Here is a 17778-nt window from a genome sequence, read left to right as displayed (position 1 = left end):
TTTTTCTGCTTGACAGATTTTTTCTGCTTGACAGATTTCCTTAAGTGAAGGCGACGCTTCAGTTTCTTCAAAGGAAAATGTGTTTCGTAAGCTTTAGTGCATCGCTCAAGAAATTTGCTGTAGCAGATTTTAGGATCATTATACCCGTCTATATTGAGCCAATCAAGACAATCTAATTCCTCTAGGAAGTTTGAAATAATTAGCTCGCTTTTGTCAGGGACAATTATGTTCTCTTGGTGTTCGCGGGTACACTTATGATCGAAGGAAATGGAAAAGATAGGCAGATGGTCCGAAATATCCATTATTAATAGTCCAAACTTCAAATAACTGTGCTCGACATGGTTAGAAAAAATGTTGTCAATCAGAGTTGCAGTGTGAGAAGTGATTCCGGAAGGTAACGTGATTAGCGGAAAAAAACAGGTGAGAATACAGGCCATCTAGGAATTCGCCGGTGGCGTTGTGGTTTTGATTTTTTAGCAGACTCAAATTAATATCTCCCATTACATAGCATATCTTGTTGTCCCGAGATATTTTCCCGAATATTTCGTTCATTCTGGTCACGAAATCAATTACATTTTGATTTGGAGGGCGATAAATTATACCAACAATGATATTTTTCTCATGGGGTGGAACGATCTCAATGAACAATGCTTCCATCACCTCAGCTTCATCAGCATAAATATCGGTGCGAATTCTAAAATTAAGATTGTCTGATACATACAAGCCGACACCTCCACCCGATCTAACAGGGCGATTTTTTGTAAACAAAGTTATAACCATCAATTTCGACTCTAACTGGTGAATCCATTAACCAGGTTTGAGTTATCCCAAAAACGGAAAATTTTATGTCCAGAGAGGTTAGAACCTTATTTTGAAGGCTTAGAATATTTAAATGGAACAGTGAAAGATGGTTCGATTGTTCACAACTAATCATGATTTCTTTTTGAAGAGTATCGTTAAATTTATCTTCTACGTAATAAGAACACCCGCCGTCAATATTAAAATGTATGTCAGGGTCTAGATCAAGAACCGCTCAAAATCGGAACTCAAAGGAGTGATAAATAAGTTAGATAGTCTCTCGGGATCGAAATGAACAGGTCCATTTCTGAATTTATAAATCACCGCAGCAAAGTCACTGTCATCTAAGTGACTAAACGGTAAAGTAGTAAGCGACATTATCGTCACTTCATACAGGATCTTCCAGCCTGGTGGTGAGTGCCGTTATTGATTGCAAGAAATTCAGTCGCCTACACAGATTGCTAACATTCACAGCTCTTGTTCCGAGATTTACACGAAAACTGAAGCTTAAGGGGCGGGAGCCCGGACTTGCCCCAGTAGACATTACAGCAGATATATATCCTAGAAGCGGAAGAACTTTGGATTAGAGATATTCAAATCGAGTTAACGTCAAGTGCGAAGTTCAAGAACTGGGAGAGAGAATTTGGAGTGTTCTCAAACCCAAGGGGAATCCTGAGATGTGGGGGAAGGCTTGGAAATGCAGATTTATCAGAGTCACAGAAACACTCTGCCTTATTGGACGCAAACCATCATGTCACTTCACTCATCGTAAGAGCTTGTCATGAAAGAGTCCACCATAATGGTGTTAAAGAGACACCGACTGAATTGCGCTCAAGATTCTGGATTGTTAGGGAAAGGCAAGTTGTAAAGAGGCTTTTGCATGAATGCACAATTTGTCGCCGTCTACAAAGGAAGCCCTACAGTCCACCTACAGCGCCTCCTTGCCATCTTTCAGGATCACAAAGGAGCAACCATTCACCTTTACAGGCGTGGACTTCGCAGTCCCTCTCTATGTAAAGGAGAACGGTGAAATTTGTAAGACTTACGTCTCGGTATACACTTGTGCAGTCTCCAGAGCTGTACACCTTGACACTGTTCCTGATTTGACAGCGGAGGCCTTTATCCGAAACTTTCGTCGATTTGTTGCGCGTCGTGGACTGCCTAGCGAATTGAATTCAGACAATGGGAAGACTTTCGTGTCTGCCTCTAAGATGTTAAGAGCTCTGTTCAACTCACCTGCAGTAAGAAGACACCTTGCCAAGAAAGGAGTTAAGAGGACATTCAATCTTGAAAGGGCTCCCTGGCGGGGTGGTTACTTTGAACGATTAGTGCAGAGCGTGAAGAGGTGCCTGAAGAAGATCCTAAAGAATGCGAAAGTCACCAATGAGGAACTCCAAACAGTACTAGTGGAAATAGAAGCAACACTTAATTCCAGGTCCCTCACATTTGTATCCAGTGGGAAATCGAAGAGCCCCTGACTGCTCACCATTTATTGTGTGGAAAACGTTTATTGGCTGTGCCAGACCAGAAAAAAATTTGAAATCAGCCAACTGAATACCAAAGAAGCTAGAGGGAGAGTAGCCCTACTCGAGCGACTGAAGGATCACTTCTGGATTCGCTGGAGGAACGAATATCTTCTTGAACTAAGGAATTCGCACCGGCTCAAAATGAAAGATGCGGAAGGTCAAATGGTTGCTGTCGGGGATGTTGTTATTATTCACGAAGAGGGTCTGCATCGAGGGCTTTGGAAGCTTGGCCGAGTGGAAAGCCTGATCAAAGGCAAGGATGGGCTTGTCCGTGGAGCGGTTGTCAAGTCAACCACACCCAAGAACGGGAACCCCACACGGTTGAGACGCCCATTACAAAGGTTGTATCCATTGGAACTTGGGGCTCGTTCACAAGGGGATTCAACAGCAGATATCCGAGATGTGTCTACTGGAACTGAGCATGCAGAGGTGCGGCCCAGACAGGGAGCAGCAGGCATAGCAGACATCCCAGATCTGTTAGATGGAGCTGAGGACGCAGGGGAGCGGCCCAGACGAGAAGCAACAAGCAGAACAGATAGAGAAAGGAGAGCGCTTATGGAAAATAAGCTGCTTTAGGAACATTGATCCTTAAGTCCTACGAACAGAGACCCTTAAACGCGAACCCTTAAAGGGGAACATTGAATGATTCTTAAGTTCTGAGAAACGTGAACTCTTAAGAACATTGAACCTTGAGAACAGTGGACATTTGTTCTCAGTTTGAGTATTGCCTTAGGAGTGGCGAACATTGTAACTTTGTCTGTAGGTTTAGGATATTAGTTGACCATTCGCAAAACTGGTCAACGGGGGGAGGGTCAGAGATTTTTCCCATGTATCTTTGGGGTACGGGACTTCCCCGCGTAGAGATAGAGATGAAAAACGTGCTTATGGCGGTTCGCCAAGTTTTCGTTGAGTTTTAGTGTCGTTGTGTTCAAGAATTGTACGTTGTTTTCGTATAAGGCACTTAGCCTGTAAAGAGTACCGGATTAAAATTGTTTCCAGAAACAGATAATCAGTCACCGCGATCATCGAACAGCCAGCAACGGGGACAAACAACCGAAGACAACATTTCATGAATTATTGTTTAACTCACTCACAGAAGTTTTCATTTGCATTAGACTGTTTTCTTGAACTTAACTATGCAATCTTTAAAGATTTTATAAGACATATTGAACGAAATGAATTTTTTGAAGTCTTACATGAGGTATGTCTTCAGTTAGAAAATTCTTATGCTTCAGAAATTGATATGGCAGCCACTCGAGAACCAGTGTGGGCGTATTTAAGACAGCATTGCAACTCATTTGTTAGTATGTCTGATCATGCTGTCTTTAGTGACATATTCACTTTGAATACATTTGGTGTGATGACACAGGAGTTAAAACCACTCTTTTTTATCCAACAGACTGACCAATCGATTTGTACATCGTATGACAATACAATTGTAAAGGAGACAAGTATATTGGTACTTTACATAACTTCTGTGAACGTGACTCACAGAAATTTTGAAAATTATGTCTCTGAGGCTATATTGCCTAGTAGTGCTGCACTTTACTGTGATTTGTGTCAAAGGCGTTGTGACGATATCTCAATGTTGCAACATTTTGTTCTGCCCCCAACATTTTTATCTTTAGAACTGTCATCAGATTGTATTGATCGATTAATGTTTCCACTTACTATGGATGTATTGGGTCAAAATTACACACTTCAAGGTTTGGTTAGATGTACAAGCCATCATTTTGCAGTGGCTATAAAAGCTCATACTCAGTGGGTATACATTGATGATATGTGTGTCTCAGTCAAAGGGTACACCTCATTTCAAGATTTTTTACATTATCATTCGAGTGGTTGGTTTTTTGCTATTTTCAGAACGTTTTCAGTTAGAGTTGCCAACGATAATATACAAACAAGTTTTCCAGCCAGTCAAACTCCGACACAAAACCTAGATGATTTTCCTGTTAGCACTTTGCCAAGAACTCCACCTAGCATTGAAAACATTACTACATATAGTGTCACCATAACAAAAAGCTCTACAGTAGCTCTTTATGCTATTTGTTTTTCTGTGTTGAAACCTTGTATCTACTGGAAAACTGATACATCAGATGCTATTGTTAAATGTGGAAGATCATTATTTTCTGACACCATGAAGTGTCAGCCAAATCCCGGTGAACTATTCCAGAATATTAATATATATGGTGCTCATATTGATGTTAACTGTGTCTCAACTACTACAGGAACCCTTGTGCGCAGTTCGTCCAAACCTCTGGAAAACTTGAACCCACTCATGATAATAGAGCAACTCATGCTTGATGCCATTGATGACATCACAACTCCTCATGACAACACAGCATCTGACGACAACTCGCTTGAAACCATATAATGACAATGCAACTACTGATGACACTTCATTCAAGCACATTTCCTCCTCATGTTTATTTCACATTTGTTCACGTTTTGATAATCAACGTCGTTTTAAACAATATTGTAGTCTTCAAACTATTAAAACGTTGTGTTGCCATTCATGTCTCAAGATTTTATGGCACTTCTCGACATAATGATATCACCTCATTAGAGAAAAACCAATTCCGTTTTCCTCATTGCAATATTACTTCACTCAGTTTTGATGCCATTTCGAAACACCATAAAAACAGTCATGACAACACAGTATCTGACGACAACTCGCTTGAAGCCATATAATGACAATTCAACTATTGATGACACTTCATTCAAACACATTGATCCACCCAAAGTAATTTTTCGTCCACCCTCTTTTCCACAACAAACCCAGTGAGAGTTTCTTTAAGACTCAAGAATGATTTCTCTGGCTAATCTAACTCACTAATCGTGGACTTTCTCTCTAACTTCACAATTCACTCCAATGCTACGCTCAAAAAACCCAAAGCATCCCACGGAATCGCCTTTAGGCGTCTTGTTCCATTTATTCTAAGTCCAAAACTGCGACGTTCAAAAATCTAATTAGTTAATTACGTTCATCTTCACACAAAGAATATTTCAGGATCAAAAAGCGCAGCAAAATAAAATTATTAATAACACGAGTATTGACCACTATATTGGTTTCATTAAATTTGTGACGGTTTTTATTGTTATTACTTTTTCCCTTAGAAATGTTCAGAATTCTGTCCTTTTTTGTTGTTGTCATTGTTGTTGTTGTTGTTGTCGTTGTGTGTGCGTGTGCTTTCTTTTGCAAATCTATAATTTACTAATCACGAGCTCTCATTATTAGATGTATGAAGATTGGGAAACTCTATAGACAGTGTTTTCAAAAACGGGGATGGACCCTTTGTGCTATTTCTCTTCCCTTTTCTTTATTTACTGAGATCTTAAAAACTCGCTCATGATCAACGGACAAGTAAAACAAACAGTACTTCTCACGTATATTTCACGAAAATGATGCAGTTTAACATAACAGTCGAAACTTTTAATCAGATTAATGCAGCCCAAATCTGCTGCGTTTAACCTATTTCTAGTTTAATTTATACATGGCAGTGATAGAGAAAGAGGAAAAGAAATTTTCCAATTATTTGTTTTAACACAATGATATTCAGCCATCACAGCGAATGGATACTCTGGAATTTCAATCTATAAAAAGCAGCTGCAATATATATTGGTCAGTAACGCTACCGAACTTTCGATCCAAAGATTTTTCTATTGCGAATGAAAAATGCTTCCTTTTAAAAATGTCGCTCCATCTTTTTCTAATAAGAAAAACTATTTGTACCTGTGACAGTCTGTCACGCCATCTTTTTTGCGCTTCGATTGGCAAATCTCAAGAAAATGCTGATAAATCTGAAGCCTAGCTGGTCATTTGTTTTCATTTACCCAGAGCTTTGTTTTTATATTATGATAAATGGGTATACAGTGAAGCCATAGAAAGTCATTATAGGGAAATCTAAGTTATCGCCCATGGGTAAAATTGACAATGTTTTAGTGCTAAAATGTGGTTGCTGAAAATTTGCATTTATAGCAATGCCATTTACTTCTAAACCTATTTCGGACGTAAAAATGACTTAGGTTTTAAATTTTTTCCCGTGAAACAGAAGAGGAAGACCTAATAAAGCAATAAATGTCATTTGAAGGTTAGTAACAGTCTGCGGATTGATACGCGAGCCGTCGAAAGTTAAGGAAAATTCCATCCCGCAGAAAGCGGACTTTGAGCTCAACTGAGACAAAATCGTCAGTTTTCGCATATTTACTTGAAAGAAAGCCGTATTTTGAAAAACAAACTACAGCTCAGTTTGTTTCTCACTAGGGACTACCTATAAGCAAAATATGAACAAAATCGATTTTTTGACTTGTGCCGGCCACTTGGTCGATATTTGCGGAAAGCCACTCTTAAAGATCAAAAATCCGCCGACTCGGTGCGCAGACAACTAAGCAACCTTGGAAAGAAAATCGATCGTGTACTACGACCAGTGTTTACAAGTACGAAAATCTCGGCAGATCTGAAAGTCACGGAAACAAAGCCCTCATTGGTAAGTCAACAAGGCGTTGTGTATGAGTTTAAGTGCAATTCGTGTGATGCGAATTATATAGGCTACACAAGCCGTCACCTCCACCTTCGCATTGAAGAGCACAAGTATTCCGTCATCGACAAATATCTGAAGGACCAACACGATCAAAGAGACCGATGGAGAAAGATAAAGAAAGAATACTAGTTTATATTTGTTTTGTCCAAGCTCAGCGGAAGCTCAAATATCCGGCATCTCGAAGTTGTTGGAACTCCGCACGGCAGCGTCTACAATTAGATCACACCTCGTTGGAGGTAAACTGTTAGTTGTTTTAGTAGTTTATGTTTGTACGTTTTGCGCGCGATACACATGGAATAGCAAGTTTTGCAATCTAAGCTTTCAAACATAGGTTGATCAATTTATCTTTTGTACAATACATAAATTGAGTTTTGATACACTTAATGTAAGAGGTTTAAACGCTTCCAGAAAAAGAAGAGCTATTTTCAGACCGAGAGCCTCCGTCATTTTTCTGCACTGAGGAAACTTATAGTTCCCCCGATCAAGAAAAAATCTGGAGCAATGAATGGGGCTCCACAATTTATTTTAGTCGTGGAAGTAAGCATAACAAACTTGTCGCTATTCGTTTCAATCCCAAATTACATGTTATTGACACTCTTAACAAATTTTAAAATAGCTGACTTTGTACGGCTATGATCCTTGAAGTTCTAGCTCCTATATCTTTAATTACTATATTCTACTTAGCAAAAGACATCTTTTTCTGCAAAAATACGAGCATAAATTACCCAATCTCTCCCTCTTTCTCGAGCTGGTAAAAGAAAAACTGTTAATTCAAAGATCACTCGCATACTCAAAAGGTCAGAAAGAAATGTTTTTATATCAGTTTATGGAAGCCCTCGCTAGCACTTATTTAGTTTAGTTAGAACGTGTATCGCAGCTTTGTTACCTTTGTCACTTTACTGTCACTCTACTGTAGTATTGTTGTATGTATTGTTTTGTAAAAAAATAATGTAAAAAAGTAATAAATATTAAAAAATAACAAGTATTCCGTCATCGGCAAACATCTGAAGGACCAACACGATCAAAGGTCTAATGTAATTTAATTCACCCCTTCCTTTCTTTATATAACGTTACCGATCTTATTATGATTTACATTTGATAATGGTGACATGTCGTCGCCGAAACGTCATGTTTTAATCTCGCTACTTTTTATTCTGAAATCTTAAACTTTCAGTAACTTAAATTTTCCGCTATTATATCCGAACAGATCAATGTGCATTGGCTTATGTACGCCCTCTAAAGGATGTTCACGGTTGAGTGTCCCAAATCTCTCTTCACGCAGATACTCAGTTGCTGTAACTGTAAATTTCAATTCAGAGGACGTAGGTTTTCATTTACAAAAAACATTCCTGATTGTTCTCCGTACCATGCGCCTTATTTCTCGTATTCTCCAACAGTAAAGTAAGGGATTGAGCGAAGAATTCATCAAAACTAAAGTCGATCCAAGAAAGCGAACTATATGGGTAGTTCTATCCGTTCCACGCACTTGCGTTACAACCAAAACGCAAAATGGTGGCAAATAACAGAACGCAAATGCAGCATAAAGATAAAGCATGCTTTGAACAGAGCGTTTGTATCGTGTCATGTTAAACTGACCTATTTTCACACATGTAAATTGCCTTTGGCGACAAGTCCCATGTGCGCTTTGAAGAGAAAAGATTCGCATCCCGGCTAGTACCGTGGAGTTATGGTGTCGCAGTGTTAAATAAATCTTGAAGTAGCAGAAGGTCATCGTCACAATACAGATTCCTAGACCACTGTTGGTGAGACAGTTGTAAATTCGGTAATCGAAAATGAGTATCACGGTCTCTACGAATTTGTATATCCACAACAATGCCAATGCTATGACAACTTTCTTGTAGGTGACCACATTTCGATAACGCCTACGGAGGTACAAAGCTAGTAAGCGATCTATTGCAATTGCTGTGAGAAAGGACACAGAAATGTTTGCAAAGTACCAGTTTGCTAGATAAAACAGCGTTCCCAGAATACGCGACGCATTAGCGTAACCATACATGGCTGACAAAACGGCCGAGATGTAGGCAGGCTGTACCACTAGCCCCACTGTAAGGTCTGCGAAGGCGAGATTAAAGAGAAACGCCTTGAAAACCGAATGCACTTGAACTAAGGGGATCTTCTTTAGAGCTACCACAACGAGCGTATTTGCGATTATGGTTGTAAGCGCAGAAACCGCATTAACTGTTACATCGAACACGTACAACGGAAATGGAATTTCTGGATCGAGGTAAGGCCCCTGTAGAATAACAGTGAAATTTACGGCCATCCTTTTCTGGCGCAAATGTTATGTTACTACACTTGGCTTCTCCTTTTCAACGTGCCAGCCTCAATAAATTTCCATCTCTTCTTCCGAGTGACAATATTAATAGCTTGATCTTAAAGAAATCCTTGGGTTTACTTTCATGGACAATTTAAGCAAAATCTTGTTTGCCCTGATACGTTACTGATAGACATGTGACTGAGTGCAGATCTTTACACAGCTGCTCAACTGCGTAAATCCTGTTTACAAAAAACTACACAATATAACTAATGATTATGCCATTCGCGTCTTTCCTTTTGTATTGATTATTTGGGTTGAAAATTTTATCTTTTTATGCAAGGTCAATATTTAATTTGTTCGATTTTCCTGACGTAACTTGTATCACTTGCAGTAACCATAGGAACCGAACAGTTCGTGTCGGTGGCAAATCAGCTGTTAAGAAGGCCGGCATTAGACACCCCTGAAAATCGGATTAAAATTGTGAGAAGACACGGGAATTTTTATGTCGCCTTAATTTTGCAACACTGGAAATCTACAGTGAATCTAATCTCTTTTGTTTCAATTGAGAGCGTCAAAAATTCCACTTACAATATGGGAAAAGGGCAGCTAGCATGTTTCAGTGGAAGGCCAATACCAACTTCGAAATTCGTAGAATAACATTTCGTTCCCTAAAAATTTCTGCGAGTTAAATTTTCAGCTATACAACTCATCTACGCTGATCAATATCTCCGTTATTGTAAACAAATATACCTTAAAAGAACCTTAAAACCACTGAGTACACAGGAAAGAACATTTTAAGTATATTTTAACAAGATTTTTAAAGTTCTCCTTGGTTGTCCCTTAGTAACGTGATCTTTCGCGTTCGTAGTTTGTGATGTGGCCGTTTGAATCGAAGGACGAGGACACTTAAGCATTGTTAAAGGCCCGAGAAGAAATTTCTTTTATTTCCACAGACCAATCCCCGGATCACCAAAAATCAGTCATTTGATGTTATAATTTCGATCAAGTAATATTTTAGTGATTTTGTAAATACAATTTCTCGCCGGATATTCACACGAATCTCAAGTGCTTCGTGGGGGCATGAAATTAACAAACTTAAAACCCCCTGACCCCTTTGAAAAAAGATCTGAAAAGTGTTTTAAATATACAACGTTTTTTGAATGAAATTGCGTGTTTAAATGGTCTTTGCTTCATGCATGCACACCGGTTATTTTACCCTTGTGTAATTTTTAGTGGAAATGGGTCCAATAACAGTACGCATGTTAATAACCTCGGGCTAAAAACATGACAGCTTCTTGTTGATTTATTTCTTTTTCGAAGCCGGCCTTTTCAATATATGTTTTATCCACTTCGCCTGGAAATCATGAGTCAGTGCAACTAGGTTAACCCTATTCCGGAATAGAAATACATACAATGATAATTACTAGAAATCCCTCATAAGTGGTTTATGGAGTTACTGACGTACAAAAACTTTCTTAAAGGAGTTATCGTGTGAGAAATGAAACAGCTATTTCTAACAGCTATTGAACTTATATATTCTTATTCCGGAATACCGTCAATCAAACGTGACTTTAGTGCGAGCAGCTGAAATCAACAGAACGGATGTCGGAATTAAAAGATAAAAATTATTCCGGTAAAAAATTAAATTTTAAAGTGAAAAAGAAGACTGATTTAATGTACTATTAGGCGGCACTCAGCGAGAAAATTTAAGACGACTACTTTCAGGAGGCTACCTCCCAATATAGAGACATTTTTGCGCGGTTAATGACTATGCGGAAAAGGTAGATCAGTTGCAAGGGCGCGATTGAAATCCAAAGAGGAAATTTTGGGCAACCACGCAATCCAGTTTTCATAGCCGGAAATTGAAAAAATAACAAGGCATCGTATTTGTTCCCAAAATTGACACTAATACCGGATACCTTTGAGAGTCGTTTTTTCGCCAAAAAAAATTTTAAGGCCAAATTAAATATTACTAGTCTCGCTTCATTTAAAAAAAAATTACGTGCGCGAATTATCAACAAGAAAGTTTTCTCAAATGAAATTTTATCACCCGCCAGAGTGCCATAAGCCGATTAAAATGTGTCAGCTTCAGAGCTTCCCGGCCCCGTGCTGTTTTTCGCGGTAAAACATCCGGAGTCGTTCATTTCATGTCGCCTCTCTTCCTTTTGTTTACGTTTGCAACTTGTGATTCATTCACACCCATTTTTCGCTTTTGTTCGTTTTGTGTATCGTGTATGGCGAAAAATAAGAAAAAAAAAAAAAGAGTCCGTGGTTGAGAACTAAGAAGAAAGCTGGCCCTAAGAAAAAGAAGAAGAAAGTTTCCAATGATGGCACAGGTGGCCCAAGCTCAAGCTGTGAGTGATGATCATCTTGCGTAATAGCGGTCACGGCGCAAATATAAGAGTTTGTATGGAAATATTCACGATCGGATTTAGGAGGTACAAATACTGGAAAGTTCTTAATAATAATAACAAACCTTGCTTCTAAGGTGTATTGCCGATTGTCTTTTTGCCATTTTGTGCTAATTTGAGGCCATTTTAGCGAGTTATCACGTCCTAGGTTTCTCACTCAGGACTAAGGGAGAAAGGTTACCGGATACCTTCGCGGGTGTCCTTCGCGAAAAAAAATATTTGCGCGCTGTCTTAAATGCAACAACCATAAACTATATATCAGTACAAAGCTAATGAAATGTACTATCCGGTAAAAATTATTTCGCTTTGATTTTTTCTAGCCGTAAGGAGAGTGCGTCCCAAAAGCCCAAAACGACTGATGTCTCTTTCAGCGAATTTATCGGGTATGGAATTCGACCGCAGAATCAAAACTCGAATCATATCTATCACGAGGCATTAATCTTCAAAACTGTGTGAGGCTTTTTCGATATTCCTATTGGTTGCTTCGTTATCCCGTTAAATCCTTGTACCGTATAAATTACTTTAAAGAAAGCACACTCGCGTGAGAACGAAGTAGGTTTTTTCCGCTTCTAAAGGTTTACAAACATTTAACGCCCTTGCTGCGGCGGGAGTAGGGTACTGTTGAGTTTGGATTCGAGTTCGAGTTCGAGTTCGAGTTGGACTTCGAGTTCGAGTTCGAGTTGGATTTCGAGTTAGACTTCGAGTTGCGAGTTAATAATTCAAACGCAAGTATATAATTGATAATAATGTATAATTATTACTTATTATTAATGTTAATAAGCAGAAATATGTATAAGCTAGGATGTTGGGATATTGGGATTTTTCATTTTTTAAATGGTTTAAGTAATAAAATTGCTGACAAATACCAAAAATATAGAGCAGGGGTATGGTACCATTTGTCACTGCGAATGAATAATAACAAATGGTCCATTTTTGTGGTCGTGGCCAATATATAAACTAACATACGATTTCAAATGAATCTGAATTAAAAATAATTTTAATGACATTTCATTTCGTTCAACAAGACAATCATAGACGCGTGCAAAGTAAAAACGAAACGAAAATAAACTACGATTTGACATTTAAAACAAGCTGTCTTCTCACAGTCAGTTTCTAAAACTGAATCGGTTTGGACAAAACATCAACTTTGAAAAGAACAAATTATTTCTTGGTTCCTTTACAAACTGACATAAAATAAACTATTTTTGAAGGTACATTTGCACTCTCTGTAATCTGCTACTTAGACAATAATTCTGGATGCAAGCAACTCTTGTTAATTATATGTAAGAAAAAAAAGTAATTAAAACTGTAACTGTAACTATCATTTAATTAGTGACCCGAAAGGATGCCGGTTGGCCAAAAAGGTTCTTTGAGCATGCCGTGGTGCGATTAAGCATGCTTTCTCTTATTTTCGCGCTTTCTGCAGTCAACTTGGGTCAGTCACAGGTAGCTAAAGTATCACAAGCAACTCTTGTAATTATATGTAAGAAAAAAAAAGTAAATAAAAACTGTAAGTGTTAAAACTGTAATAAATACTGTAACTGTAACTATCATTTAATTATAAAGGAGGGCCTGACAAAAATTTTCATCTATCAAAATATTTTTCCCTTTCCCCTCCACATAAATAATGAACGGTCCCTGAACCACTACTTGTGATCTTAAGGCGTTAGAAATAGAAGCCAGACTCGTTTCCGGCCATGGTTTGTCTGTTTGCTGCTACAAGAGTTTTTCCGGGACCACATTTTTTTTTAATTTCAAAATTTAAGGGACTAATAGCCTCATCATCGCCTCTCAAAAACCAATACGTACACTACATGTATTTAAAAGGTAAAAAACTAGTCGTTCCTCAGAGATAAAGGAATGTGAATAATTTATCAAACGACTAGTCACATATTAAGTTTCGAATTGAATTGATCTGAATTCAATTGTTTTGAATTGAATTGAATCGAATTGATCGGAGCTATTGAAAGTGTAACGGCCCCCGGATGAGAAAACAAACTCGTAGCTGCTAAAATAAAATTATACATTACTGGCTTAAGATAATTAACCGGAAGACAGCAAACTGGCAGTCCAAATCATTTTGGGGTACACTCTGTTTTTTTTTTTTTATAAGAACGTCCAATTTTGGAGCTGAGGCTGAACGCTCTTATCTTTTTTGCGATTTGAGGCTGAAAACCTTCTTAAGATGTTCTTATATGACATGGTATACACTGCATGTATTTCAGTAAATCAATGCGGACGTGGCCAGGAAACCTATCAAAGTGCATTGTCTGCTGAGATATGGTATCAAGAACTGCTGATTATGACAAACCGATTGTGTGTCACCAATGTTAATGTTATACAAAACATGCCCTTAAGTATTTTGGTTAATTTACATTCGTTACCTTGATTTTATATACAGATTAGCAATATAAAAACGTTCTTAATCGACTCTCAGCCTGAGGAATGTTCTTGATACGTTCTTAAAATTTTGGTTAATCTCAGCCTCGACGTTCTTTCCCGGGGGGGGGGGGGGGTACTCCTCGGAATTCTTGGTGGGGGTGTGCCGCCCGCGTCTTCAAATCCCGACCCTATTTCAGACCAAAACATGCCATTTTCCACACCCGTTTTCAGACCTGACCTCTAAAATACATACCCGTTTTCAGACCCGAACGGAAGTTGACGCAAGGAGTAAAAGTAAGCTGAAATGACATAGTTTATCTATTTCTTTTTCTCGCTATCAGTTAGTCGTTCCAGTTACGTACCGAGAAGAAAAATATGTTTGTAAGCTTTCGTAAATGTTCCCGGCCCCAAAAACCCGACCCGATTTCAGACCGTAATTGTCAAAATCTATACCCGTTTTCAGACCAAAATGGCTAAAAAACCATACCCTTTGGGGCGGCACATACCTATATACCTTATACAGGGGAGTACCCCCCCCCCCCCCGGGGCGTTCTTTTTAAAAAGGTTCTTATAAAAAAAACAAAGTGTAATTTAAAATCTGATCAAGTTTAATACTGTGCCACTTGGACGGCCGTACAAGCAAATAAAGCTACCTACAGGAAAATACAATCTCAAAACGTCATTTCTTTATTCAGTCTCTTCCGAAATGCCGTTCATCAATGATGAAAATATAACACTTAGATTATATCGCCACGTGCATTCCCGGGCGTGCATTATCGCCATCTTTCTCTGGTGATGAAGATATCTCAATGATTGTTTCATCCCTGAAAACATAGGTATGTTTCAGCGCTAATTCAAGCAAATTTTTAAACTGCAAGTCTTCATAAAGTAAATCAAACCTACCTTTCCATTGTTAAAAACAGGATGACCAGCAACAGTGCCTATGTTCATACCATCGTTCATCCAGGAAATGTGAGATTTGGCACAAGATAACTGGACGTGGACAACGTTAGTGACACGCGTCACGCGTCACGCCACTTGCTCTTTCTTCACGGAGATGGATAATGTTTTGCACTTTCTTAATAGAGGTGGACACTTTTTTGATTTACATCCTTTTTCTTCATGAGAGATCGTTGGTTAGTATCATGGAGCATGGTTAGCATTTAATTACATTTTGCGGAAAAATAATTGTTGTCATACTATCGTTGGTTTGTGCCCTCCCATCCCCCGATGACGGGGAAGCGGTCCTTCGAAAACTGTAAGTATCTCGGCTTGCTCTGGTTTTGCGGCCTCTAATTTTTTTTTTTTTTTTTTTGGCTTTTTTTATTGTAATCTTAACTCCAACTTCAAATCGAAGTCTAACTCTAAGTCCAACTCGAACTCGAATAGGCGTTATCACGGTTTTCGACGCCATTTTGACGAGTAGGCAAACAGGCTTGAATTAACAGTGTTTGTATAGAAATCCGATGTCAAATAATTTTCGTAAAACATCGCTTCTGAAAAATTCATGAATTGGAAACTTTTGGCACTAGGAAAAGTATTTTAAGAAAAAAATTGGAGGCTGTGCCAGAAAGCCTCCAGCCGTGTTTTGAAATTTCCATACATTTGTCTGTATAGCGAGCCAGCCGTGAATTGCTACTAAAAATAGTTCGCGGGAAAAAATACAGGGAAATGTATGGAAAGTTCAAAACACGACTGGACGCTTTCTGGCACAGCTACATCCCTCCAATCTTTTTCTTAAAATCCTTTTCCTAGTACCAAAAGTTTCCAATTCATGAATTTCTCAGAAGCGATGTTTTATGAAAATTATTTGACATCGGATTTCCATACAAACACTATTATTTCAGACGTGTTTGCCTACTCGTCAAAATGGCGTCGAAAACCGTGATAAGGCCTATTCTTGGTCACCAGATTCTGGAATTCAAAACTGGGAGGCCTACAAAATTTTTACCTTCATTCAAGGAAAGATTACCTAAAAATATGTCTGTTCACAATTTCTTAGCTCGATGTCGTGCTTCCTTTTGAAAATAGAACTGTTTCAATTTCCGAGTTTCCATCGTGCGTGACATAAGGAGGACGACCGTGAAAGAGCTTTTCCGTATCTTAAAAATGACTCTTCGGGTGATTTTCAGCATTCTAAACAATTTAAGTTTGAGGAAAAATATTAATCTAAACATTCGAAAATTCACAAGGGCAAACAAACCTCTTTTCTGGCAAAAGTGAACTCCAGATGTTTGTTCGTATTTCCGGCCGCCATGTTTGTGCCCCTCAGAGGGCCACAAACATGGCGTCTCCATACTAAGCTCTATAAATTTATGTGGAACATTTTGTCAAATAACTCGAGAACAGAATGCCGCACAGACCTGACACTTGGACAGATGCCTTATTTATTTATCCTCTATACCATGTCAATTTCTTGACTTCATTAATGGAATGGTTTCGATTTCTTTTTCAATGGCGTGACAGTGAAAACCGAGAATTCGAATCCAAACTCGATGATTCGGGATCCCTGCTGCGCCATATTTCAACACTGTGGATGCCGCCGCTGTCAGGAGCCAACAGAATTACGGTACCTAGAATTACAGGAGACCTACTGCTGAGTCCCCTGAGATTACTGGTGTCGCGCCGGAAAATAGTTGAGTGCGTGACTGCAGTTCCATTACCAGTCAGAATTTCTCGGATTTCCTTGCGAAATACCGGGCAGAAAAAATTCTTCGAAGGATAGGAAAACTGCAGTGGCCTCGACGGTGAGCCCCATCGATCCGAAAGAACAACTGCAGGCAGAAATGCGGTCACTGGGGTACGTTGACGGACTATTTATAAGCTTATAAGTATACCATTATCCATGCAAATAAATTGCCGTCGCAAGCTTGCAGTTCAATATCCGAGTTTTTTCTGCTTTGCACACTCGCAACCTGGAGGCCAGCGGTGAGCGCAATATGTGGGGAGGGAAAGGGCCTCAAAGAACTCGATATATCGATTATTGTACCTGGGCTTATGCGCTATGCGCTTATGGGGTTTAGGCAAGAGTTTTGCGCCATCTTTCATCGGAAACTTTCTTCTTGAGTATGCAAGTAGATTTCATTAAAACGTTTTCCAGTCACAAATTTACAATTCTGACCAAAGAACCACCAGTACTAAATAAGTAAACCATTTAAGTACGGACAGCTTTTGTAGAGAACCTCTACTGAACTTAGCTTATTACAGCATATCCATATGTGGATTGCCTCGTCGTCGAGGCCTCGTCTCAGTTCTTTGTTGTTTTAAAAACATAGATGTTTTCATGATTTAATACTGAGATTGTGCATACCGCAATGTGAACAAAGTGATCTCTCCTTGAATAGGCCTGTACAGCTCTTACAAATGCTTAGAAAAAACGTCATCTCTCAAAGTACAGCCGAGTACCCAGGAGTGACCACGACTAACCTCGAATGACTACGGACTAAACACGAGTGAGAATGCTTCAAAACATTACACCGAATTCTTCATTGCGTCATTTTCTTTTTCAACGTTTCTGAAGACTTAAATAGGCAAATTCGACATTAAAGGGGGCATATTTTCCTAAATTTGAATGAAATTTAAAGAGGTTTTAAGAAGGGATAGAAGAAAGAAAATGATTTTTGGAACACCAACAGACAGTTGTTACAGACACAAGACCACCCCGGGTTGTTAGTGGACTAACTTGGTATCCGTCTATTAATTATTAAATACAAATTTTAATTTTAAAAATTCACTAAATCTTCAATATTTCTTATTTCTCTTCATTTAACCAATCCTTCTAAAAAAAAACTACTCCTCCCAAACACATCCAAAAATCAGCCAAAAATTCACAAAATACCCCA

General features: G+C 38.7%; 3 protein-coding genes and 1 long non-coding RNA gene across 5 annotated transcripts in view; 1 reads left to right on the top strand and 3 right to left on the bottom strand.

Moving 5' to 3' along the window:
- Positions 1-17778, bottom strand: part of LOC146478871 (uncharacterized) — a 221721-nt gene that overhangs the window by 164084 nt on the left and 39859 nt on the right. The window lies entirely within an intron of this gene.
- LOC146478872 (neuropeptides capa receptor-like) overlaps positions 1-17778 on the bottom strand; it is a 62317-nt gene that overhangs the window by 11817 nt on the left and 32722 nt on the right. The window lies entirely within an intron of this gene.
- LOC146478878 (uncharacterized) lies at positions 1683-2276 on the top strand. Its single transcript, XM_085111663.1, has one exon. The coding sequence runs from the start codon at positions 1683-1685 to the stop codon at positions 2274-2276; it is 594 nt and encodes a 197-aa protein (XP_084967789.1).
- LOC146478877 (adenosine receptor A3-like) lies at positions 7894-9438 on the bottom strand. The gene has a single exon (XM_085111534.1). The coding sequence runs from the start codon at positions 9147-9149 to the stop codon at positions 8196-8198; it is 954 nt and encodes a 317-aa protein (XP_084967660.1). The 5' UTR covers positions 9150-9438; the 3' UTR covers positions 7894-8195.

The sequence above is a fragment of the Pavona decussata genome, unplaced genomic scaffold, assembly GCF_977016875.1.
Source record: "Pavona decussata unplaced genomic scaffold, jaPavDecu1.1 SCAFFOLD_62, whole genome shotgun sequence".
In the NCBI taxonomy this organism is placed as follows: Eukaryota; Metazoa; Cnidaria; class Anthozoa; order Scleractinia; family Agariciidae; genus Pavona; species Pavona decussata.
The sequence above is the reverse complement of the archived record's forward strand: the minus strand, read 5'-3'. Positions and strand labels throughout refer to the sequence as shown.

What these genes read in the sequence shown, in the direction of transcription:
- LOC146478877 (XM_085111534.1), bottom strand. Translation starts at nt 9,149, where the DNA reads ATGGCCGTAAATTTCACTGTTATTCTACAGGGGCCTTACCTCGATCCA.
- LOC146478878 (XM_085111663.1), top strand. Translation starts at nt 1,683, where the DNA reads ATGCACAATTTGTCGCCGTCTACAAAGGAAGCCCTACAGTCCACCTAC.